The 24,163-nt window shown below is 44.0% G+C and overlaps 2 protein-coding genes across 2 annotated transcripts in view; both read right to left on the bottom strand.

Annotated features, from left to right (window-relative positions):
• Window positions 1-1,981: 1,981 nt before the first annotated feature.
• On the bottom strand, window positions 1,982-8,509 carry wdr6 (WD repeat domain 6). The gene is made up of 7 exons (XM_070911014.1): window positions 8,440-8,509; window positions 7,279-7,443; window positions 5,036-7,006; window positions 4,084-4,954; window positions 3,745-3,822; window positions 3,254-3,370; window positions 1,982-3,130 (listed from the first exon to the last, which is right to left on the bottom strand). The coding sequence occupies exons 1-7, from the start codon at window positions 8,507-8,509 to the stop codon at window positions 2,098-2,100; spliced, it is 4,305 nt and encodes a 1,434-aa protein (XP_070767115.1). The 3' UTR covers window positions 1,982-2,097.
• Window positions 8,510-18,362: 9,853 nt separating this feature from the next.
• Window positions 18,363-24,163, bottom strand: part of celsr3 (cadherin, EGF LAG seven-pass G-type receptor 3) — a 95,497-nt gene continuing 89,696 nt past the window's right edge. The window contains exons 34-38 of the mRNA XM_070910225.1: window positions 23,697-23,788; window positions 23,353-23,526; window positions 21,047-21,241; window positions 18,728-19,784; window positions 18,363-18,390 (exon numbers count right to left, since the gene is read on the bottom strand). Of these exons, the coding sequence (XP_070766326.1) occupies window positions 18,363-18,390; window positions 18,728-19,784; window positions 21,047-21,241; window positions 23,353-23,526; window positions 23,697-23,788 (1,546 nt within the window). The remainder of the gene's footprint in view (window positions 18,391-18,727; window positions 19,785-21,046; window positions 21,242-23,352; window positions 23,527-23,696; window positions 23,789-24,163) is intronic.

Below are 24,163 nucleotides of genomic sequence, written 5' to 3'. Positions count from 1 at the left end.
TCTCCACTGTGAGTGGCAGGTGGTGAGATGGGTGCTTGACAAAAGGCAATGTGAGACGAGGCTAAAATATTAAAATATTCATGGATACCTGCAGTCGGCCCCTTCATGGGCTCTGACCCCCATCTAGCCCTCCACACACACACACACACACACACACACAGGGATACAGATGCACACTTCATCTGAGATCTACATTTAAATTCCAGGCAGGTGACTGTGAATCAACACACACACACTCTCTCTATAATCTACAGTGAATGACATTTAAGTGGCGCAGGTGAACATGCTGCTAGCCGTCTCACACTTCTGACACAGCTACATTTGCATACCAGGCAGACAAACACACACACACACACCAAACATGCAAATACTTGTGCGCACAGTCCCATATCAACCTGCCACTTAAGCAGTATTAGCATTTCATATCACAACAAATTCTGCTTCAACAGCGCTAAATTAACATTTCAGAGCACATGCACACAATTTAATCACAGTATGGGGGAGCATGGTTATATAAACCCTCACCTTCGATCGACCAAACACACACTCCATGTTCACACTCTTGACTTACTGGTGAACAAAAATGGGGTCTTAATAATCCCAAAACAAATACTGTTTCCTGACTAAGTGGCTGGATACACAAACCTGCGCATGTACAGCCGTTTTTCGACTGTGTATTACACACAGTGAACCGTTCTGTTCTTAACATTGATGCAAAGTGTGACTAGAAAACCAAATAAATACAAATAAATTCAAAAAAGATGCACACAATTTCGGTGTGTGAGGACCATCACTGACGGACTTGCCACTAACGGTGACCGTAACCATCACAACTACACACCTAACCCCAACCCTTAACCTAATTGTAACCCTCAGTCCAAACCCCCAGACAACCTTTGAAGAAGTGAGGACCGGACAAAACTTCATGGGTGAACACTCAAACTGGTCCTCACAAATACTGTAAAAGTAGAAGAGCAAACCCACCTAATAAGGTCAGTTCTCTGTGGAGCAGCAGGTCCAACCCTTTTTGGCTTGTGAGCCCATGAAATTAACTAATGACCCATCATCACCAGTTATATGAAGGACTTATGAGCAGTTTAACCAGATTGATGAAAAATCGCAAGTGGAGAAAAATCCTCCCTAAATCATAAAGTTTGGCAGCTGAAATGTAATTTTTTTATTTTCTCTCTTATCTAGCAACAGGCTAGGAACCATGTCAGGTCATCTTCCCACTCTGCAGTGATTAATCAATCTCTAAACAACTCCTGCAGTGGTTGTGACATTGCACTCACTTGTAATAGTTTATATTGCTTATTTTATGTGTACCATCAGATGTTGTCTACCAGTTTTAAGTCTATCATGATGTCAGGACGATGTTTTTTGTGGAGGGGGGGGGTTAAGTGCCTTCACGAGTGGGCTGGCATTTTAAACATAAACTACAGTACATATAAACCATAAATATCCCAAATACTTTGTGGATCTTTCGGCATGGAGATATTTGGCTCAGGCAGTCTTAGATTTGGCATTGTTCTTAGTGAACGTCCCAAGGCTCTCTACAAGTAAACGGCTTTATTTCTTGGCTGGTTGAGAAGTCAACATGCTTTATTAAAAATAACTCCTGTCATTTCCGCCATCTTGTGCAGTGTGGTGCTATCCCCCTGAAGGAGGCCACAGATGGCTAAAAACACATCAGAGATGGTAGCCACGAAGATTTTAATGTTTCCTTGATGAGCACCAAATGCTTCTGAGTTCTTGTTTGGATTTTTTCAGGCTGGCAGAAATGAATGATGTTGTGGTTGTTGGTGATATTCCTGCTGGAACTATTATCCCTGTTTCAGAAACAGACCTAATATTTTTCTGATTGCTTTTTAATAAATCCTCATTGAACCACAACAGCAATAAATGGTTAACAAACGGCAATGTACCCCATAAATAGAAGAAAGCTGGAGAAAAAATACACTTTATTAAAAATTACCAAAGTATAAGTCATTTGATATCAATTCATACAGCTGCAATCAAGGTTTATTCATATATAAATTGTTTGGACCGCTGCTATCTTTTGATTCCACTTATGTCGACTTTTGTTGTAAAGTCACTTTAACTCTGCTCTTCTCTTTTTCTTATTGTGGTCCACATCTCTGCATCCGTCTCTGTATTTCTGACTTGCAGTAACTGGAAGCCCTGGCCGCAGACCAGCACCCATCCCGTCTTTTCTCTCTTTTTCTTGCTCTCACAGGAAGCCTTAAGACCGGTCTCAGCGTTTACCTCGCTCTCCGTCTTACCCGCGCCGTCAGCCTCTGTTTGATTTCTACGCTCACCAGCTGTCTCACCTCCCTTCTCATCCCTGGTCTTACAAACTGGGTCTCCTGTCTCGCTCGCGGCTTCAACAGGTTCACCACCCTCGACCTCATCAGCTTCCTTGTCCTTACTGGATCTCCCGTCTGTCTTACACATCGTTCTTAATCCTGTCTGACTCCCTTTCCCTCTCCAAATTGCAATCTCCTTCCCAGACTCAAAACATGTTTTCCTCTTTTTATCTCCTTCCTCCTCCTCTATCATCTGCCCCTCCCACACTGTGAGTCCTGCAGCATCTGCAACGTGGGAGCACAGCGCCCCAGTCTGGCTAATACCGGTACTGCAGACTCTCCACAGACAAACCCTCTGATCTGAGGAAGTTGAGACCACGAGGCCTGGGCTCAGGAGTCTCAGGGCAGTCAGAGGGGCAGCGTGAGCCAAGGGGATGTGGGACTGGGAGTGAAGGTGAAGATGAAGCTGGTTTGGGGGTTGGAACTGGGTTTGTATAGAAATCAGGGGCTCAGAAATTGGAGAAAACCCTCTGCTGCCACCAGTCGTCCCTTCTTCTGGGTACTGCACCCTAATTGTGGATACTGTCAGCTGCCCATCATCCCCTCCGCTAGCAACAGTTACCAGGCATCCGCCCTCTTGTTGTCCCAGTTTCTCTGCCCAAACAGCCAATGAGTTGATGCCGCTCTGGTGGGCGGGAATGTCGAGGCATGGGATTGGTGGAGTTGGAGCATTGCTCGAAGTACCAGCTGATAAGGAAGAAGCTTCAGTCAAATCCCACACTGCAATTTTGCCATCTGTTGCAGCACTGAACAGCAGGTTATACCTGAGAGAGAGACAATAATATAAATCAAAAAACGATTCTGAACGCATCAATTCTGGTTCTGATGATGAAGGTGCCAAAATCCTCCCAATTCAGGTTCTGGAAATAAAAACAACACTGGCTCACCTGTTGCCTTGTCCATCCTTCAGGCTGCAGGCGGCAACGCTGAGCACACAGCGCTGGTGGTAAAACGTCTCCCACAACAAATCAATTTGACGTTTAACTTCACAGACCGAAAACAACCTTGAAAAGACAGTAATGGAGGCGAGAAGACAAAAACATGAGGGAGCAAGAAAAGCATTTTAAGACAATGTATTATAAAATCAAATGAAGTGACAGAGAAGAGTGATTTTAATGTTGAGGAAACAGCATCTAAAGGAAGACGACAGAACACATGAATATCTTCAGACACATTCAAGCTACATTTTGCCAAGTAACAAAACATTTCAACACACTTTCTCTCACATTCAGCAACAATCACAGCTACCACCTTACTAAAGAAAATACAAATTTGAGAGCGTTACAACAATTGGAAGACATTCTGTTTTTCTACTGTAACATGTTTCTCCAGCTCTAGAGAAAGAGGTTTCAGACGTGTGGAAAACTTGGACACCAACCTGAGAGCTCCGTCGCTGCAGGCCAGAGCCAGAAGACCACAGTCTGTCTCCTCATCCACCACTGCTACAGACATGTATCTGAAAACACACAGACACAACTGGTAAGACTGGATGCTGGAATGAAGACGGGAAGGAAGGAAGTAGATAAAGACAAAAGATAGGAAGGAGGGAAAAAAGCACTTAAAAGTAGGTGGACTAAATTAGGTATTCATAAAGAAAAAATCCATCTCTTTATCACTGAAATTCCCTTTACATATGTGCACAAAACGGACACAAGTGGGATGACGCAGCTTCTCCATCTTTCTGTTCATGCTTCCTTCATCACAACGATTAACTCGCCTTGTTTCTGGGTCCATTTTCACCGTCTTGTGTCGGTTCCGCCTCCTCTCCCACTGTTCGTCCAATCGGTGAGCGGCCACCTGGATCACCTGGCAGGAGGGAACCAGTCTCTGCCTGTCCCAGCCAACCAACAGCCGGTAACACTGCATCTGAGCTCGCCCGCCAGCTGACACGAGCAGGGCAGAGAGAGACCGTGTCTGGTTTTCACCCCCTCCCGCTGGGTGTGTTACCGCGGTCACCGTCCGAATGCTTGAGATGTGGTCAGTAATAACTGAGAGAACCTCGATGCTGCCAGAGTTGGGATGCACCGCCAGGACGGTTAAGCTAGTGTCCTCTCCTCCCGTCACCACTATCTCCCAGTGCCCGTCCTCTCTCTCCACATCCTTTGCCTCATTTTCCGCCAAATTTCCAGAACTCTTTGTTTGAATCTCATTCCCAATTCCCCTTATCGTCCCCAGCCTGCACACACACCCGATCCCCCTCCCATGGACTCCCTCTCTCAGGCTCCATCCTCCAGTTCTTCCTGCCTTCCCAGCACAGCTTGGTGTCTCTCCAGGGGGTAGCGAAGCCAGGACAGCCCCCTGCTTGATGAAGACAAGAGCGCCATATCCGCGCCAAAACCCCTTGTGGGACGGCCAGAGACTCCAAGAGCGATGCCCCCCACCACAAGGCACTGCAAACAGCCTCTCCTGCCTCACAGGGTCCCAAACCACAAAGTGGACAGCATGAAAGCCAATTATGGCAAACCTGGCTTCTCTACCCTTGTTCTCCGTCTGTTTTTCTTCTCCTCTAAAGCTCCCGTCCTCTGTAACCTCCAGCTTTTCTGTCACATTGTGTTTTTTTGTCTTGTAGTGGTACTTACATTCCTCTCTGTGGTCCTCTCCTTCCCCCTCCTCCTCCTCCTCCTCCTCCTCCTCCTCCTCCTCCTCCTCCTCCTCCTCCTCCTCCTCCTCCTCCTCCTCCTCCTCCTCCTCCTCCTCCTCCTCCTCCTCCACTGGAATTTCAGGTTCAAGAATCAAAACCCTCTCCAGCCACTCCATACCCTTGCAGGCTCGCTGGACTCTGAGAACCTCCAGCTGAAGCCCTCCCTTGTTCTCTACACTCATTCCATTACTCTGTCCTTCAGTTTTTTCTGGTGGTGTTGGAGGCACTCTGAAGACCCTCACACAGCCGTCCCTGCCAGTGCTGTAGAGCAGTCCCTGGTATTCACACACTGAAGTTACACCCTGCTTTCCATGCACTCCAAACAGGCAGCTCAGTGGGTGCAGCATTAGGTCACCCACTTCTTCTCTTTCCCTCTCCTCCATTAGTTCGCCTTTTCTGTCTCCACTGCTTCCATTTTCCTCAGCTTCAACCCCGTCATCATCAGTTTGTTTCCTGCCTGTCAGCAAGCCTTCACCCATCCTTCCGTCACCTCCCATCTTTTGCTCCAGTTTTCCTCCTTCCTGAAACAAAAGCAGGGACCCTCTCCTGTCCCCACACACCCACAGCAACCCCCGTGATGTGGAGTGGAGGGGCACTGCAGCTGTCAGCCAGCGTTTGGCGCAGGGGGGGAGGAGGAAAGGAGGGAGGGGATTTACACTGAGAGCCAAGGAACAGTTTTCATCCAATTTTACTTCTATGCACCAGCGATAGACAAGTCCTTCAGCGCCTGATGCTAGCAAATGCAAGCTTTCTTTTACCTCTTGCCAAATAAGACTATGGATCTTCCTTGATCCACCTGTGAGAAGAGTCCCACACTGAGGATGAGAGATGGGGAAGACCTGGACGGACCCACTGAGGTTTCCTACAGCACATAAATTAACTTTTGCTGTTGAGTCTTTCACACTGACAGTTATTGTTTCCATCACACAGTAAGATTGAAACTCTGGTGTCCCTTGCCAAACCATCTCCCATTGCCCTTCGCTGTATTGATAAACTATTCCTTGGTCAGTGCAAACCACAAACTTACTCGGACTCCAAGTTGCATTTTCATCCTCTTCCCCTGCTATACAAACCACTTTAGGTAAACCTTGACCAGGAAATTTCAGATCACTTAGCTTCTCTGTCACTGCTTCCTCCATTTTCTCCGTACTCTCCTCACTCCCTTCCACCCTCCACAACCTCACCCCCCCATCTGCCCCCCCTGTAGCCACCCATCGCCCTTCATCTCCTCTTCCCTCACTGACTGCAAGTGCACGAACCCCCCCTGCTCGGTGTCCCTTCAACGTACGAACCACCTTGCCACCTCCAGCCCAGTCCCAGACTAAACAGGCGCCGTCTTCCCCAGCACTGAACACTTTCCCATGGGTGAGACGCACCGAGAACACTCTAGCCTGGTGTCCATATAGGACCCTTAAACAAGCTGGGTTCAAGTCCCCACATTTTCCTCCAGGGCCCCCTAAAGCACCAACACCCCACACCCTTACACTGCGGTCATCAGAGGCTGAAGCCAGCCATCCTTTCTCCTGGAGGTACGAGATGCTGAAGATGACCCCGCTGTGGCCCAGCAGACGTCTCTCAACTGGAGCTTTGTGCTCAGAATCGTTATTTTTGTCTCCTCCTCCAGGCTTCCAGAGAACCAGCTGGTTGAAAACAGTCCCTCCTACTAAGACTGCATCTGCCCAGGTTTCATGTACCAGAAGGAGGGCAGAGTACAGCAGACACCCCTCGAGACAGGAGTGCTGAACCAGGACATTTCCTGTCATGACGTCCAGGAGAAGAGCACTATTGTGGGCTACAGCCACACAGAGCAGTGAGTGTTTGTCTCCAGAGAGCCAGCGGACATCCAGGGCCCAGTCCTGTAGCTCCATGAGGGGACCCAGAATCTCCAAGTGCAAGTGCTCCCCATCCTGGAGATCCACATGGAGCCTCACCAGCCTCACTGCCTTGCCTCCAAACACCGCTAGGTCAAAGAAGTTGGGCTCAGCTGTGGACCACAGTTCTGGGGATTGACAGGAAAGAAGCAATTTTGTGAATTTATGAGTGAGAATAAATACAAAAACAACATCTATAAAGAAAATAACCAGAGGGCTGTCAGTGAGTGCAAACTCTTAACCAGAGTTATATGTCCATCTCATTTCACTCAAATCGGCTAGTCAATCTTTTATACATCCTGACCGAAGTGAAGAAATACAACAACCTCTCTGAACACAACAGAAGGAATTCATTTTTTAAAAAAGAGAACAGTGAAAATAAACATCTTTGTGTGCTCACCATCTTTCTCCCCCTCATAGGTTCCTGTGGCAGAACTCTGAGCTGGGCCAGTCGGCAGACTTCTAGGTCTTATCCCATGGATTCTGATGTGTTGGAGCACACTAAGTGAGATGCGGGCTTTAGGGCGAGGCTGGAGACTGTATACTGTCAAGACTGGACCCTCACCTGCGAGGAAAGGGTAACAGAACATTTAGTAGAGATGGGTAGATGATACCGAAGCTCCAAAGCTTGTTTCACCCCTGTGAAGCGCACTGTTTCAATACATTGTGTCAGAGCTTGTGTCAAATGAACAACACCACGTGACTGATGATGTCCGAAGTCTCACATCACTGGTGCTTCAGAAAGCACTTCATTAATTAATTAATTAATTAATTAATTCAGTTTGACAGTTTTTAAAGTTTTGCAGCTGAACTCTGATCGCCACATTAGTAGGATAAGAAGAGGAGAATAATTGAGAAATATGGAGATGTACACTAGCAAGACATAACATTTCCACCTGATAATACCAAATAATAATGGAATAAAAGTAATAGATGAATCTAATGAATATCATATCACATTGCAACTCATATGAAATATGAGAATATCAACCATGAAGTTAAAATAAATATGCCTTATATCTTTTTGGAAAACACATTTATCAATTATTTTACTGTAACATGATGCACAATAACATCTACATTTAATGCAGCAGTTCTGAATAAAAGTATTACAGATTTAATAATAACAGGCAGGCTTCTTGGACTTTTATTGCACATGCATGAGACTAAAACTCTAAAATCAGAGAGGTATTGTGCTGCTTCAGCGCCAGTGTTGAAGGCAAGGGCTGCTGCCAGTTTTACAAGCCACCAGATCTGACTGATATGGCGTTGTCCGAAGCCCCAAAACTTCAAAAACCTTCTCAGCACTAATAGAAAGGAAGCCCCAAAGCTTCATGAGGCGTGATCCGTCCATCACTAGTGATCCTTAGAGTGTTCAGTCTTTTTCCAAACAAGCAAGAAGAGAAATGACACACTACCCAGCACAAACATAATTAAAACATATGACAAACCACATTTAAAGCTCAACCTGTACAAGACTTGTACAAAAATGCATAACCACATTGGCCAATATGGTTCTGGTTTTACACTAGAAATGTTACTAACTGTCACTGCTTCATACCTGTCAGTAGAAATGCATCCTGAAGGAACTCCAGAGCTGTGACTGGAGCGACCAGGGCTGCTGTCTCCATCTCTTAATGAGTGCTAACTGTCATTCAAGACACATTATCAATGGTGCCTGAAAGATATAAAGTTACAATACACACTTGTTAAAGATGGTAGTGCCAGATGACAAAGATGACAAACGGGCTGTGTGGTCGGAAACATGAAAATGTTGATAAAGTCTGTGTTGAGTTCAGTCACTATTGAGTTCAGCCTTTCAGGTAGCAAAACAAGCTAACTGCAAGAGCCCTTCACGTGTTATTTTGAGGATATAAATCATGAAAAGTAACTTTTCCAGGACAATATCAATGCCGCTACACGGTTTACTCACGATAAGCCTCAAGCGCCAGATAAATGTGTTTCAAATCTGCTTTAAAACGCATTTATTTGCATCTACGATCCGCAATCTAGTACCCATGTGTTTATGTTCTGTCCTGTGTTCCCTGCCGCGTTTTAACCAATCAGACCTCAGACTGCTGACTTCATGAACGCTGATTGGTTAGAAAAAAGGTTAGCGACACATGTGACTGCCGTTGAGTTGTGCTGCCTCTAAGTGTTTACTGGAAAAATAGAATGGTTCGCATCAGTCGTAGCCATTTATTTTAAAATGACTGATATTCTAGTTATTCTGTTTCGTGATTCCTTTATCGTTACTTGACACGTATTTAGACAAATAAATACATGCTTTTTTCTTTACTACAGCAGCAGATACAATTGTGATCTTTCTGCACTTTCTTTCTAATGCTTTAAGTAACATTAGATTATTTTAGAAATATCATAGGAAGCCATATGACGCAGCTCAATGTACCAGTGGTACTTTATAAATATTTTCTAACTCTTTGTCAGAAATACAGAGAGCAACTTCAATCAATGTGCACTGTAGAAATAACTTCATTTTGATCTTCGGGTAGACCCTGAACGCAACAGGAGGCAGTAGAAGGTAAGAGGTTGTGCCTGGCCGTTAGGTAGCGGTCCAGCTAACTTCACAGCTAACTATGCCTGGAAAATGTAAATTCCAAGACTCCTGGCTCTCAAAGGGAATTTACAAGGACTGGCTGGTTAAGGACATCCAGGATATTCACTTCGCCCGATGCCGGGCCTGTTGTAAATCAATCAAACTTCAGACCATGGGCGAGGCTGCTCTCACCAGTCACGCAGGGGGAGCTGGCCACAAAGCAGCGGTCCGCAAGCTAGTGGAAGGTAGCTTAGCTTCAATTTTACAACGGGAAAACAGCTTAAGAAGCGTGCTGAAACTGTTCAGAAGTATTTGTGAGTGCATGTGATTCTTTGCCGTTGTTTGTTTGACTAGTATAATTGTGTGTTGTAGCAGTTCTGTAGTGGGTGTGTGCTACAACAACAGTATAGACGTGTGTGAGTGAAACATCTGTCCCAGGTCATCGACACAGCTTCTCCCGCTGGACATGGATCCTGTATGTGTGCATGTGTTAGATTTTCACATGACAACACGTACAGCGAATAAACCGTGTAGTGCAGTATGTGTGATTTACTGTCTTTTTATGTTTTATATGCCGTACTATTAGAGCTTTAGAAACCCTTCCCTGCAGTGGAGATGAGGAGCAGCCGTAGTTGAACATCTGCATTCGATTGAAGTGTCCTTGAGCAAGCGGTCCTCTCAGGGGAACTCAAATCTGACCCTGAACACCCTTTACAATACCATTTTTAAATCTACCCACTAATAATGTAACTAAAGTGTGTTTGATATGATTTTACGATAATTCTTCATGGATTAATTAATAGATTTTAATATATTGAGGTGTATTAATAGGTTTTCCACACAGTTCAAAGAGTTTTAAGGGCTAAAAGCCCTTGAAAGTTACCAAATAGCATGACAGCCATCCATTATTTAGTACCGTTTTAAAAGGTTGTACCTTAATATTTTATTTATGGAAAGGTAATGCTGTGATGATTGTATTTTAGAAGAAACCCCATTAATAAGCCCTTAATAAATCAGAATCCATAAATTAAGTAATCTGCTAATAAACAAATCTGGGGTCTACCTTGTAATATTTACCAAGTAACAAAGCCACCCCTGAATCTGCAGCGCAATTGGAAAAGTATGGTCATTTTTAAGGTGTGCTTTGCTGCTCAAGTGTTAAGACTCCCAGCACCTTTTGAGGTTTTCCAAGTATAGAAATTCTACCATCCCATTATACTGAATAAATGACACTTTTTTGCTCTACTTCTTATCTCTGGTGGGTGGTTTTATTTTCATTTGTGTAAAGTTAATTGAAAGTTTAGAGATAAATTAGAGTTCCTCTTTCCTCTTGACTGCTTTACAGCAGTGAGATTAGAATTGGCTGCAAAAGATTTACAACCTAAAATACATTCATGTCTGTCCACTTGTAATCATGCTTCATTACCTACAGAGTCTGAACAGTTTTTGGGTGTTGAGTGTGTTGCGAACTGATAAGCCAAATAGTGTTTTATTATGAAGGGGGTGTTGTACCTGCTTCCACCAGAAGGAAGCGTTCTATGCTCATTTTCCTGAAACACATTTACCTCCTGCCCCCCACCCTGACTGTCTCCCTGTCCTTTTTGCTTATTAGCAGGCAATTTGATGATGATAAATGCCGCTGGACAGGTGAATGGCAACGTGAATCGGGTAAATATCAAAAAAGTGATTGTTTTGGATTTACATTTATTTTAGAGACATCATTTCACATGTGCAGATATTTAAACAACATTAAGGGAAACGTGGAGCAGCTCATGTTAATGGACAGCTACGATTCAGAAACTAACATTCATGTTCCATCAGCGTAAAGTAATCCCTTAAAAAAACACTCTGTTGTCTCCGTCGCAGACTGAGGACAGCAAGGAGCAAGTGGCCATCTGCCTCCAGCGTGACGCCTTGGAGCGAATGACAGGCAGCGACTGGTCAGATCTGCACCACAGCCCCGCTACAAACTCCACCTCCCACAATGCAGAGCTACAGGATGTGACATTTCCTGCTGCCTTCTTCACAGCGCCAGGTACCCAAGGAATAAAGCTCTGCAAGCTGCCACAGTATTTTTGCCTAGAGACACTTGCTGTTGGCAAATATTGGTGTTAGTCTGGACCTTTGAATGAATATGTTTATATGATCTGTGATATTCCAGTATTAACCTGATGAGGACCTTTAGATTGTTTAGGTTACCTTTACTGAGGATGATGAGGAAGGAATGGAATTACACATACATCACAAATTTATATTTAAATAGACAATTTACATGCTTATGTGTTAAAATAAATCTACCATTATCTATTTAAGTACATTTGTGGTTGGAGTCGATGTGCAGTAAACTTAATAAAGTTAATAAACATTGCAAGAAATATCCGTTCCTTGTCCGAATATTTAGATACTGATAAATGAGCATGAAGCATTCATACAGATCACCAGAGGTCACTGAAATATGCAGTAAGGTTCCAGTAAATGCTAAATAGTTTCTTCCTGGAACAAGGTGCTTTACAAAAAGGTGCAAAAATGCATTTAGCAATAGATATTGGACCAATGCACTCAGGGACACAAGGCTCACCTCACTGACCTGTTGCAACTCCGACCTCACAGGCACCTCCAGGCTCATCAGCCAGCGTCTCCAACCGCCGGGCAGCGAGACGGAGGAAGTGGGCCGCCGCGCGACTCAGCACGACTGCGTGGACATGTCGAGGCTGGAGCACCAGCAGAGAACGGAAGCTCTGGAGCAGCAGCAGCAGATGAAGATACTGGAGTGGGAGAACAGGATGAAGGTGCTGGCGTGGGAGCAGGAGCTGGTGAGGGAGAAGAGGAGAGCGGCCCGGCAGAAGGAGAAGGCCTTCAGGATGAAGAAGGCGTACTACAAAGCCAGACTAAAGAGGATGGGCGAGGACGTGCCGCCGTCTTCCTCCAGCAGCAGTGACGAAGAGGAGAAAACGTCTGATCCGACAGGATGAACTGTCTTATTTTTATTTTTTTTCTTTCTAGTGCTTGTTTCAGTCTTGTTTCACTATTCTTTTCTCTATATGCCATTGAACTGTTATTATTGCTATTTTTATACATGTGTTTGTACTTTAATGCAAAAGGAGGATTCTCAGTTGCTTTAAGGCTTTTTGGTTCTTTTGAGGTAGACTGATTTAGGCTTAGACTTTTATTAATCCCACAGCGGGGAAATTTACACGTCACAGCAGCAAAGACAGAAAGGTGCAGAAACACACAGCAGCAACAAGCACTGTGTCAATAAGAATTAGAAGTATTTTTTTAAAAAGAAAAAACAATATACAAATAATAAATACAGATATAAAAAATATGGGGGACAAAAATAAATATATACACGGAAAAATATAAAGTATGTACAAATTGTGCAGGTTTATGTGCAGTTAAACAGTCTTATAGCCGTAGGAATGAACGACCTGCGGTAGCGCTCCTTCTTACACCGTGGGTCTTACACAGTCTGCTGCTGAAGGAGCTGCTCAAGGCCCCCACAGTCTCGTGCAGGGGGTGAGAGGTTTGTCCATGATGGATGTCAGCTTGGCTAACATCCTCCTCTCCCCCACCTCCTCAATGTCCAGTGGGCAGTCCAGAACAGAGCCGGCTCGCCTAATCAGTCTATTGAGCCTCCTCCTGTCCCTGTCCGTGCTGCAGTTGTGAAAAGCATTCGGCAACATCCTACTCAAGTACAAGAACTGTTACTACAGACTACTCAAAAGTTCAAAAGTAGCTCTTTTGAAGACTGACATAATATTCCATATGGTGAAAACGACCATCAGCCTCTGCAATGTGACGACCATCTTTTCTGTCTAAGTAAGCTTTCTCAAAGATATTCAAAGTAAACTAAACTAGTTGAATACAACACTTTGTTTAAGATCAACCCAAGTGAAAGTACATGGAAACGCTTTGGACACCAAAACGTCCGAACTGTGTAAAAGGGTTGAGATCAAGATCACAATGATCCTATTTTGTTTTAATCCCACTGTGGCTTCTGTATTCAAAATGATAAGATGTTCATTGATGTTTAAGGTTATAGTTTCTGTAAAGGTCAAAGCCTTATTGAGGGAGAATGTGTCATTCTTTATTTTAAAGAATGTGCTGCGATTACTTCTGATCACTTCAGATGTACAAATGAAATGACATTCCTAAATGGACAATCTTTTAACAGGATTTTACTGGCAAAGCTTCTTTCTGCGGTGCATGTTAACATGAGTATGTAAATTTACACTTTTTCTTTGTTTTGTAAATAAATTTGCATTTTGTGCAAAGTTGGAGTTGACGACAGGCAGGTGAGAAATACGTGAGAAACGTACCCTACGTAGCCAGTAGTACAGTATTTGGACACCTGAACGTTACATATGTGATTGCTGAACATGTCATCCCAAAACCATGCGCGTTGTGACGCAGCTGTAACAGGCTCTGCTCCTCTAGGAAGGCTTTCCACAAGATTTTGGGACATGACAGCAGGAATTTTCTCCCAAACATTTCTTTATGGACCTGACTTTGGGTATTGTCATGTTGAAACAGGAAAGAGTCTTCCCCAAACTCAGACTATAAAGTTGGAAGCACACTGGTGGCTAAAATATCATTGTTGTGGCCCAAACCATGAAACCAGCCTTAGAACAACACACGTTAATCAACATTGTGTCCCTTGTTGTGTCCCTGAGTGCATTGGTCCAATATCTATTGCTAAATGCATTTTTGCACCTTTTTGTAAAGCACCTTGTTCCAGGAAGAAACTATTTAGCATTTACTGGAACCTTACTGCATATTTCAGTGACCTCTGGTGACCTGTATGAATGCTTCATGCTCATTTATCAGTATCTAAATATTCGGACAAGGAACGGATATTTCTTGCAATGTTTATTAACTTTATTAATAAAGGACATAAATGTCCCAGTGTAAGCCATCTGGCTAATTTTCAGCTGCTTTGTTAGTGTAGTTCGTATGTGCTGTGACTACTTCTGAACTTCAGAGGTGTTGGAAGGCATACTTCTGAACTAGACAGAGCCAGGCAGTCGTCATGCTAAGATAAGCTAAGCTAATCGCCTCCTGGCTCCAGCTCCATGAGAGTGATATTGATCTTGTCACCTAACCCTTGGCTGAAAAGTGAATCTGCAAAATATCCCTTTTAATTTGTCACTCGTGTATGTTATAAAGCAAACATTTATTTTGTGTTTTACAAATATAAACATCTCATGGACCTGCGACTGAGTCATATCTGACAGAAACATCGACCAGCTTTAAATCAAAAGTCAATCGAAGGACCGATTATATTATATTCAGTCCTTGAATTATATTATATGTTGTGTCTCAGCTGGGTGCGTCTGTTTCGAGCTGTGAATCAAGGTGGCAGCTGAACGTCTCTGACTACTCTGAATGTGACAGAATACTTTGAGAGTCACAACAAGTCAGAGAGAGAGCGGAAAAGAAAGTGTCCCTCTGTCAGGATGTTTCCTCTGCTCAGTTCTTTCTCACCTGAAAATGTCTGTTCTCATAAATATGAAACAGCAAACCTCAATCTGTCACACACACACACACACACACACACACACACACAGACAGACAGAGAGAATAAATATTAACACAGCCGTGTAGGAATAAGTAATTTTTTTAATGTCCAACATTTCTCGTTTCCACGGTAACAGGGGAACAGCTGTTTCTATAGAAGGCATCCCATAATGAACACACAAATCTAACAAAGACAGTCTCCCATCCCTCCTCCTCTTCTCCCCGACTATCACATCCCAATTTCTTCGTTTTTCATGTTTCAGTCTCAGCTCAGTCTGTCTGTCTCCTCTTACTCGTGTGGCTCCTGTTGGTCTGAAACCAGATTGACCTGAAGCTGGACTTTTCTCTGACGGCTGACTGTGTGTAAAAGCAGAAACATACCCAGTTCATAATCTGATTATATGCTTGTGAGGCTTCAGCCTTGCATCTATAACAGAGAACAGGGAGGACAAAGGTTTGATTTGGGACAAATCTGCACAATTTTGCCCAGTATTCAACTTTTAGTTTGGAGAGGATAAATGAACCTCTATAGGATTGACATTTCAGTTTGTTTCGTCAAATGTTCCATGATTGGATAAAGAAACCAAAGCTAAATGTCCCACAACAGATTGTAATCCTAGGTGTAAATAGAGACATCTCTATCCTCACATTCCCGTCTTTTCTTGTCTTCCATCTGTGAATTTGTTGCAGCGAGAGACTCTGATCATAAGAAACATCACGTGAAAAAAAAGGGAACATTTGGACAAAAAAAATCCACACACACTTCTTTAACAACAGCCTCTCGTACAAAACGGCAACATAATCAATACAAAGTCAATAAATTATCGATAAATAAAATAAATCTCATGTCTGTACAAGTTAAAGGTACTGTCAGTTGAAGATAGCAAACGGGTATGTGAAGAAAATAAGTAAATGGAGCGACTGGATGAACACAGCGAGTGGGAATCGAAGTCGGGAGCATTTTTTTGGCAATACTTGTCATGAATAGTTCACGTGTCACATCCCAGGGACGAGGGAATGACAGAGCAGAGAGCAGGCTGGTCAGAGCAGGGAGATATGCATTTGCGAGGTTGGTGTATTTCCACCATCTGCATTTCAATCTGGTTTTCTCTGGGTGTTTTTTTTTTTCTTCCTCTCTGCGATGAGTAACGTCCACGCTCTCCTCCCTGCAGTTACATTTTGCACACAGTCATGGTTTCTGACCCAATTTGTTCTGCTTCCAACCTTCTCTGGTTTTGTACCTCATGATTTATTCTTATTCTCATTGTGTTCTATTTTAGCCTTCTTGTTTGTTTTTTTTATCCACTTCCTCTCTTGCTGTTTTAGCATTCAGTTTTTACGACCCACTGCATTTTTTTCATTACAAAAAAAAACCATGTAGGTTAGCCACAATCCCTTAATCCCTCTGAAGGTTGCTGGAGACTGCCTGCCTGTCTCCATTGCTTACAAATGCCAGCGTGTTGTTACCTTAAGGCCTGAACTCGGCTGTGAGAGACGAACAGAAAGACCTGCATCTGAAAACCACTTAGAGGCTTTTAGCGCTGATACAACTGACATCTCTCCTCAGAAAACTGGTACAGCGCCGCAGAAGCTACGCTGTATCTTTCAAAGGACCTCATCTTTGAACAGCAGTCTAAACAATGAGAAGAAATCTGTATTAATGTGTTCCGAGTGAACCTCTTCATCAACGACATCAGCGAAGTCAGAGCCCTACAGATTTAGAGCTAGTGCCTCTGTTCTGTTCTCATATGTAAAGGATATGGTGAAGTAATTGTGTTCAACCAGCAAGTAAAAACGTCTGGCATGGGATTCATGCGCTACAGACATGAGCTGATATATTCAGGGAGATACCATGCTGGATATGTGCTGCATGTCTGCTTTCAGGTCTCCAAACCAATATCTGAGCACATTAAGACATGACTCATGATGCCTTCCCTCTGATCCGATCTCCTTCTCCATGCCAAATCAAAATCCACTTGCTTATACAGTCTGCAGCCAAATAAAACACCCACCACAGCGCTCTGTTATGTTGTAGCGCAGATGTAGGCCCTCATTAATAAAAACTATTTTTCACTTTAGACTTGTTTCCATGGCCCAGTTATTTAAAAAAAAAAAAAGGAATTACATCTACAGCATTGACACCCTACACAAGTCCTTTTCATTAAAGAAAACTGGAGAACTTTGATACTGAATTTAAGCAGCTGTCCCTTTGGCTTGGATTTGCACAGAACTTCCGCATGAGAAGCTTTTATAAACGAGTCTCCCGGATGCTGCTGGAGAGATCCGGCTGCTCCTGTGGCGTCTCTTGAGGCAGGCTGAGTCGTGATGCATCAAAGTGCAAGATACCTTGAGGGGCTTTAAATGGTTGTTACATGATACAGCCTCAAACAGAGAGGCAGACGGAGATCTGCCTTCACCCACCGGGTCTCCGCAACACTAAAGATACGGTCTTGTAATATCGACTGATATGGTCTGGTTCAGACAGCACCAGGCACAAAGATGCACAGACAGATGACAAAGTCACATTCATATACAGTGGATCACAAAACGGCACAATCTCCTGAAAGAGCTGATACTTTCATAGCTGAACTCTGAACTTTAACTGTGGGGTTTTTAGCTTAACGTTGGCCATCTGTCTCTGCACAATCATCTCGTTCCATCAAATCTCTTCTCGTATAATAATCCCTTCCTCTATTTACAATCACTTCTCGCTACTTTGATACTTTCCCTTCAACCACATCTTGTGGTTTCCATAATCTCATCAGATACTATTGCCGGACCCCTGTCACTATACACAAAGTCGATGGGTGTGAGGAAAAGTTTCTGAGGAAAACTGTTTTCAGGGAGACATTTTGTTTTTTCTCTGTAGGGGAAAAACTCTCCCTCAGCAACGAACAAGACTGCATTCGCACCAACCTCACACGGACACAATCATTTAAAAAAAAAAAGAAAACATCACAAGAGATTTCTTCTTCATCTCCAATGAAAAAGATACAAAATGTATAAAAAATGTTATTTACAGTCTTTTCTTTTTTTTTCTTTTAGACCGATCTCCATCTGGATCAAGTTGACTTTCGTGTTTGAAATCTGAGGAGTTTGTGTTTGTCTTCAACAGTTTTTAGGTAGTAGAGGTGATTTGACTCATCGTCCAAAGAAACGTCACAGATCATTGTAGGCGGTGGGACTTGAAAAACTTAATTTACACAGTACAAACCACCCTCAAATGTTCTCAGTGGACACGCTCCCTGTCTTACTTTCCTTCCAACTCCGTGTCTCCTCTGTACCAAGTTTGTTTCTAGTCCTCCGATGTCCCAGGGTGTGCCAATGGTTCACTGCCATCCATGACCTTTGAACCTGTCCCTGGTGGTCCAAGCACTGTCGCAATGCATAAAGGGATATGGAGGCTGTCATCAAGACTGTCCTTCACTTCTGTTGGCTCTGGGGTGAAGGAAAGGGAAATGAGTCGTCAGTATGTTTATACAGCCACTTCTCCACTGATTGTAAATTCACTTCCACATAATGGTGACAATTTAAATGCAGGAGCAAAATGGAAATGAGCTGTCAGAGGCAGAAGGACAAAGGAGACCGAGCTGGAAAACCGAACAAAACAGACGAAGACACAAGGGACAAGAAGATAAAGAAGCTGAGAAGTATTGAGGGAGCTGAGTAAGGTTGAGCTAAAAAGGATGATGAGGAGTTTAAGACAGAAGTAGATGCAAAAGGGACAGGAGGAGAGGGATAGGCGAGGCAGATTTATTCACACAGAAGGACTTACTCAGAGTCGGGGGAGACTTCAGATATGCTGTGGGAGGTGGCAGACTGAGGCGGGGAGGGGGAGGGCCCGTGGGCAGAGCCATTAGGCCCAGGGTTAGAGGCAGCTGGGGGAGGAGTGAGGACGGTGGAACTGAAGGATGCCAAGATGGAGGACAGAATATCCAGGTGTTCACTGGACGGCTGTCGACCCAGAGGGTTTGGATTTGAACCTGCGACCTGGGGGACAGTCTGACCGGGGTACCTACATGGAGGTGCGGAGTCCAGTCGTCCTCTAGCGTGAGCTGACGCAGGGAGCTGCTCTTGCTCCTCTGAGATTGGGGGAGGAGGGGAGGAGGAGGGAGGCTGGTCGGGGTGCGAGGGCTGGCGGGGCGGCAGAGTGCGGAGCCACTCCCGACACGGCTGAGCCTGGGCTCCGACTCCGTTGGTCTCCAGCTGCTCTCGAGACCTACTGCTCATCAGAGCCCCCTCTAGGTGCTCCCGGGATGAGGCCTGCCGTCGAGTTAGCGAGTTCAGCTGTGACCTTGATCCGCTGAGGTATCCCTCCATTCCTGCTCCTCCGTTTCCACTCAAGTCCTCCCTCGAGGCGTGCACGCTGCCTCCGTGGTGGTTGTCAAGTCTGTCCCTGGATACTGCCAAGTTCTCCCTGGATGATGAGACGCGCTGGTGCTCCAGCCCCAGACCCCCTAGCCCTGCTCCCTGCCCCAGTCCCAGCTCTCTCCTCCGGGGTAAGAGATCCAGGTTGTCCCTAGAACCACGGGAGTCCAGCCGGTCTCTTGATCCCCCAATCGTCTGCCTCCCAAGTGGATCCCGGGACAACTGCCTCCGGGTGAGCGAGTCCAGGTGCTCCCTGGAGGAGTAGCGGGAAGCCGGTTGGGAAAGAGAGCCGGAACCTCCACCAGCGCCGGCCGTGGCGGAGTACATGCGACCGTAAGAGGCCGCAGGAACACCCCGGTGGCCCAAAGTAGAGGTTCGGTACCAGTTGAGCTCACTGGGGACCCGGCCCATGGTGGAAAGACCCTGGAGTGCTGGGGGACAGCCGAGACGATTCTTCAGGATACCTGGGAGGAGAGAATAAGAACGTGAGAAGGAGAGAGGAAGGCATGAGAAGAAATGGGATTCCATTGGAGGAGAGTAAAAGGGGGAGAAGGATACAGGAATAAGTGTTTTGGATTTATTAATGATATTTCTGTTAACATTTTATGACTCAAAATGCCATCTGAGTAATCTGGAAATCCTGGGGGAAACTAAAACATACACAATATACTGCCAAAAGTGTGTTTCTTGCTTTCAGCCACTGTACCATACCAGTGTATTAATACACTCCCTAAAATGTCACCCGAGCTTCCAGGCAACATGAGCAATTTCCAACTCTGACTGCATTTCTTATTCACTCACTCTCAGTGTGTCTTTGCATGTGTGCTGTGCCTGAGTGTGTATGTGTGCACACGCCAATTTTATATGTATGTATTCTGAGCGTACATACTGTACTGTACATATACAAATGCCACCCATGCTTTTAGGGCCAGATTTAGACCTTGACTTTAGAAGTTATTTGTTTGTGCACTCGGCTGGAGTTTTATGTTGTGGTACACAAACTCCTGCATGACATGCACATGTGGTGATCAAAGTGTAAATTATGGCATGTCCACCATCACATTATATTCTCACTAAAGATGAACATGCTCTTCTTTGTACATCTCAACAACAGTACAATTCTGTTTAGTAGTAAGAACCAACAAGAAAACTGTAAAAACAGACTAAAACAAAAAAAGAACAGATTAAGTACACAGGTATTTGTGGAGTCACATGGAGGGTGTGTTGAAATTATTAAAATGTATAACAAAACTGCACATGCAGCAGATAAAGTCTCAGTTATTGAGTTGTGTTTTAAATGACACTTGGCTGATTCAGCTCTCAAAGCGGACATCTCCTCCATCTTCCTCGCGGCAAAATGCCCCATCATTCTGATGACCAGTCAGACAGGATGTCTGGAGATTTTTGTATGATGAAGAAGATAATATATTTATAGTATACAGGCCAGACACTATTATCCAACGATGCATGGCCAAAAACAGATTACACTTACAGAAAGAAAAGAGAGAAAGAAAAACAAAACATCAAATTTAAAGGTATATTTCTTATTCAGTTTCCATGTGTCGTTGTCTTTACTAAAATTCAGTTCAAGAGCAATGCCTTTGCAAAATATATTTTATAAAAAAAAAAAAAAATCTATGACCCCATTATACATACAGGACGGACAAAACAAAGACTGGAATAATATCAAAACGTGTGCACATGGGTGTTTTTGTGTTTCTCTCACCCTTGCGGTGCCTGTGTGGCTGGGTGAGGCCGTTCTCGTCCCCACTGGTCAGTGCTGCATCAGGCTGGTTGTTATTGGCAGCGTCCTTGCTGTAATCTGCCCCCAGGGGGCGCTCTGAGCCCCACTTCTGCAGGGTGTGTGTCTCACACTCCTCCAAAGCGGGCCAGTAGGACAGAAGATCATTGCCATCCAGATCTGAAACACACAAAAAGACCAAACACTTAGTGGTCACTGATTAGCTCAACATCAGTTTCAATTGTTGTCGTTAGAAACACTGACACCTTCCCCAACATACATGTTCCCACGTCAGGTCGTGACTTCATCGACCAATGACTTATGATAAAGCAGAAAAGCTCATTAAGTAGTGATTAAGAAATGACAATGGAGACATTTGGGAAAGTGGACAAAATCACTGTATTATTAAAGCCAGTGAACACCAGTTAATAAAAGTTGCCAATATGTTCTTATGCCTCATATTCATCTTTTTAATTTGACATCAATCATTGCTGCGTGTGCATCCTAACGAACACAAAGCAGATGTCTGTATCAAATAGCAGGTGTCAGCAGGCAAATAGCATATGTTCATTATGAAATAACAGTCAGGGCAAATTTAAAGAGTCATACTGGTAGAGAATGTATCAGACGAGTGCAAATGACCACGAACAGGCAAAATGCATTTGCAGTCATGTGAGTTTGCTCTGGGACGACATCAACCCTTTTGGCCAATCGTTGTCTTTTGGAAAATCTCACTACAAAGTAGTTATAATCACCCACGTTTTTGTCAAAGTTTCAATCAATGGTGTCATTAGGGCTGCAACTAAAGATTCCTTCCATTATCAATTAATCGGACAATTGTTTTAGTCCATATTAAGTCCAAAAATAGAGAAAAAATGAGCCCAACGTGAGGTCCTCACATTGCTTGATAAATGACTTGATGATGAATCCATTATCAAAATTATTGCAGATTAATTTCTGTCTATCAGAAATGTAATAATCATTATTTATTCCAGCTAGAACACAAATGACGTCATTGCACCATCGATGTTGCGTGCTTACTTTGACTATTTGTTAAGAGTTCAGTGATTTTTCTCCCTCTGTAACATGCTTTTAAATAATACAACAACAAAAGGTTATGAAAACACATTTACTGTTTTTGTTCTGTCTTTTTCAGAAGACTAGCTATGCACAGTCCTCTAACACTGCCCAGTGGACGGCTCTCCTGAATCGATGAGGGGTTTAATGCTTTGTCACAACGAATAGGCCGCCATCTTCAAACAGTGACCTTTGAGTGAAAAGCCCACATCCTTCACTACAACTGCATTGATGAATTGATTGGACCTCACTGGCCATCTGGATCCTGTCCTCCTCTATTCAACTGACAGCTCTGGTCGACGTTTTACCCTGAATAGAGTTAATGTGATCCAGATGGCTTATTAAGCTAAGAATTGATTACTTATATGGATTTACAGATTTGTACATGTCTGGCCTTTTTTTCCAAAGTGAAACCTTTCACAGAACACTGTATATGCATGACATTTATATCACATACTTTGAAGTGCATAAACTCATACATTATGCATGATGTCTTTTCATGTGTATCGGAAGAAAGACGTTATTCATTAATGACTACTGGCACTGACATTTCCTTGAGTGGACTTTTTTCTACAGCAGGGACCTAAATTGACGCTGGGTGGTAGCGACCTTTCTGTGTGTTTCGTCCCACAGACCAAAGACGTGGCTACGGGTGTGAATGTGTGTAAATGAATTTTTGTCCAAATGTGTTATTCCTGTCCAAGGTGTATTACGCCTCTCATGCAGGATAGGATACACTCTAGCCACTTCCAGGCGATGATGTGACACAGAAGGAGTATACTTTGCTTTGTTGTGGAGGTACTATGAGTATTTAGAACACGTTGAACATGTGGATCAATCGTAAAGAAGAGGATTATGCTGCTGGAGTCATTTGGAAGGTTTCTATGGCGAATGCCATAAGTCTGGGTTGACATGGGAACTGCTGGTAATCCAAGCTGATACAGCTGCCTTCATCTGCAAAGGAGCCCGCTACAAACTTTAACCACCTTTCAAACTTGCAAGGGATGAATATTTGATACTCAAAAGACAGATTTTCTGTGGAGTATTCCTTTTTTTACACATGTAATGTGTGTATGTCATCATCAGTGTGCTCTCATCAACTGTTGAAGTGTCCTTGAGCAAGACATTTAACCATCACTGGCTTTTTAACTGTGAAAAGAAATGCCTTAAAAAGCAAAAGCGGATGATATATAAATCATATAGTGCTCGTCTACCTTTGGTGCCGTTGTGGGTGGGCTCGGTGAGCAGACGCTCGCTGTGATTGGAGCGCTTGAATCGCCGCTGGATGCGCCCACGGAGTCGGACGTTGTCCTCGCTCTCAGAGGAAGGGATGGAGAGACTGCGCTCCTCATCCATGGAGAGGTCTGAGTCGGAGTCGGAGTCCTCGCCTGGGAGAAGAGAGGGAGACGGAAGGACACAAAGAATAAAGAGGAAGGAGTTGACGGATTGTTATTCCTTCTTGTGGGTATATGAGCTTAAACTTTAATGAAATGCATATGAGAGAGAGAGCAATGAGAAAGGAAAAGAGAGAAACTGGTGTTTGCGTCTGTGTGTTTACCTCCGTCTCTGTGGAACATGGCTACATCCAGGTCTGTCGCTCCGGTGTGGACGATGTTTTGTTCCAGAGTCTGGCGAGCCAAAAGATTTTCTCTGACAGGGAAAGAGGAGAGAAGTGAGGACACACACACACACACACAGTATACTGTATATGCACTCACGCAGACAGATTAAAAACAGTGCATACACACACACACATATATATCACTTACTGTACATACACACACACACTCTCAGAGTACATTAGTGTTGCTCTACATACAGTACAGTACATTGTTCCATCCAATCTTCTTCATCTTTACCCCACTGACCCACAAAGTAAACGACAAGGTTTGTATGAGGGGATTTCCTCCCTGAGGCAAATTTTCTCAAATCAGAGTGACACAGAGAATAAATCAAACCTGACAGATTCCTATTTGAATGGTAATTTATCTTTTGTATATCGTTGGTATTAAACAATTTGCTCTG

The sequence above is a fragment of the Enoplosus armatus genome, chromosome 8 (assembly GCF_043641665.1).
Source record: "Enoplosus armatus isolate fEnoArm2 chromosome 8, fEnoArm2.hap1, whole genome shotgun sequence".
Classification (NCBI taxonomy): domain Eukaryota; kingdom Metazoa; phylum Chordata; class Actinopteri; order Centrarchiformes; family Enoplosidae; genus Enoplosus; species Enoplosus armatus.
The sequence above is the reverse complement of the archived record's forward strand: the minus strand, read 5'-3'. Positions and strand labels throughout refer to the sequence as shown.

What these genes read in the sequence shown, in the direction of transcription:
- wdr6 (XM_070911014.1), bottom strand. Translation starts at nt 8,509, where the DNA reads ATGGAGACAGCAGCCCTGGTCGCTCCAGTCACAGCTCTGGAGTTCCTT. An exon ending in CTATGAGGGGGAGAAAGATG is followed by an intron (nt 7,007 to 7,278) that starts GTGAGCACACAA and finishes GTCAATCCCCAG; the next exon opens with AACTGTGGTCCACAGCTGAG. An exon ending in TGCAGCGACGGAGCTCTCAG is followed by an intron (nt 3,371 to 3,744) that starts GTTGGTGTCCAA and finishes TGTCTTTTCAAG; the next exon opens with GTTGTTTTCGGTCTGTGAAG.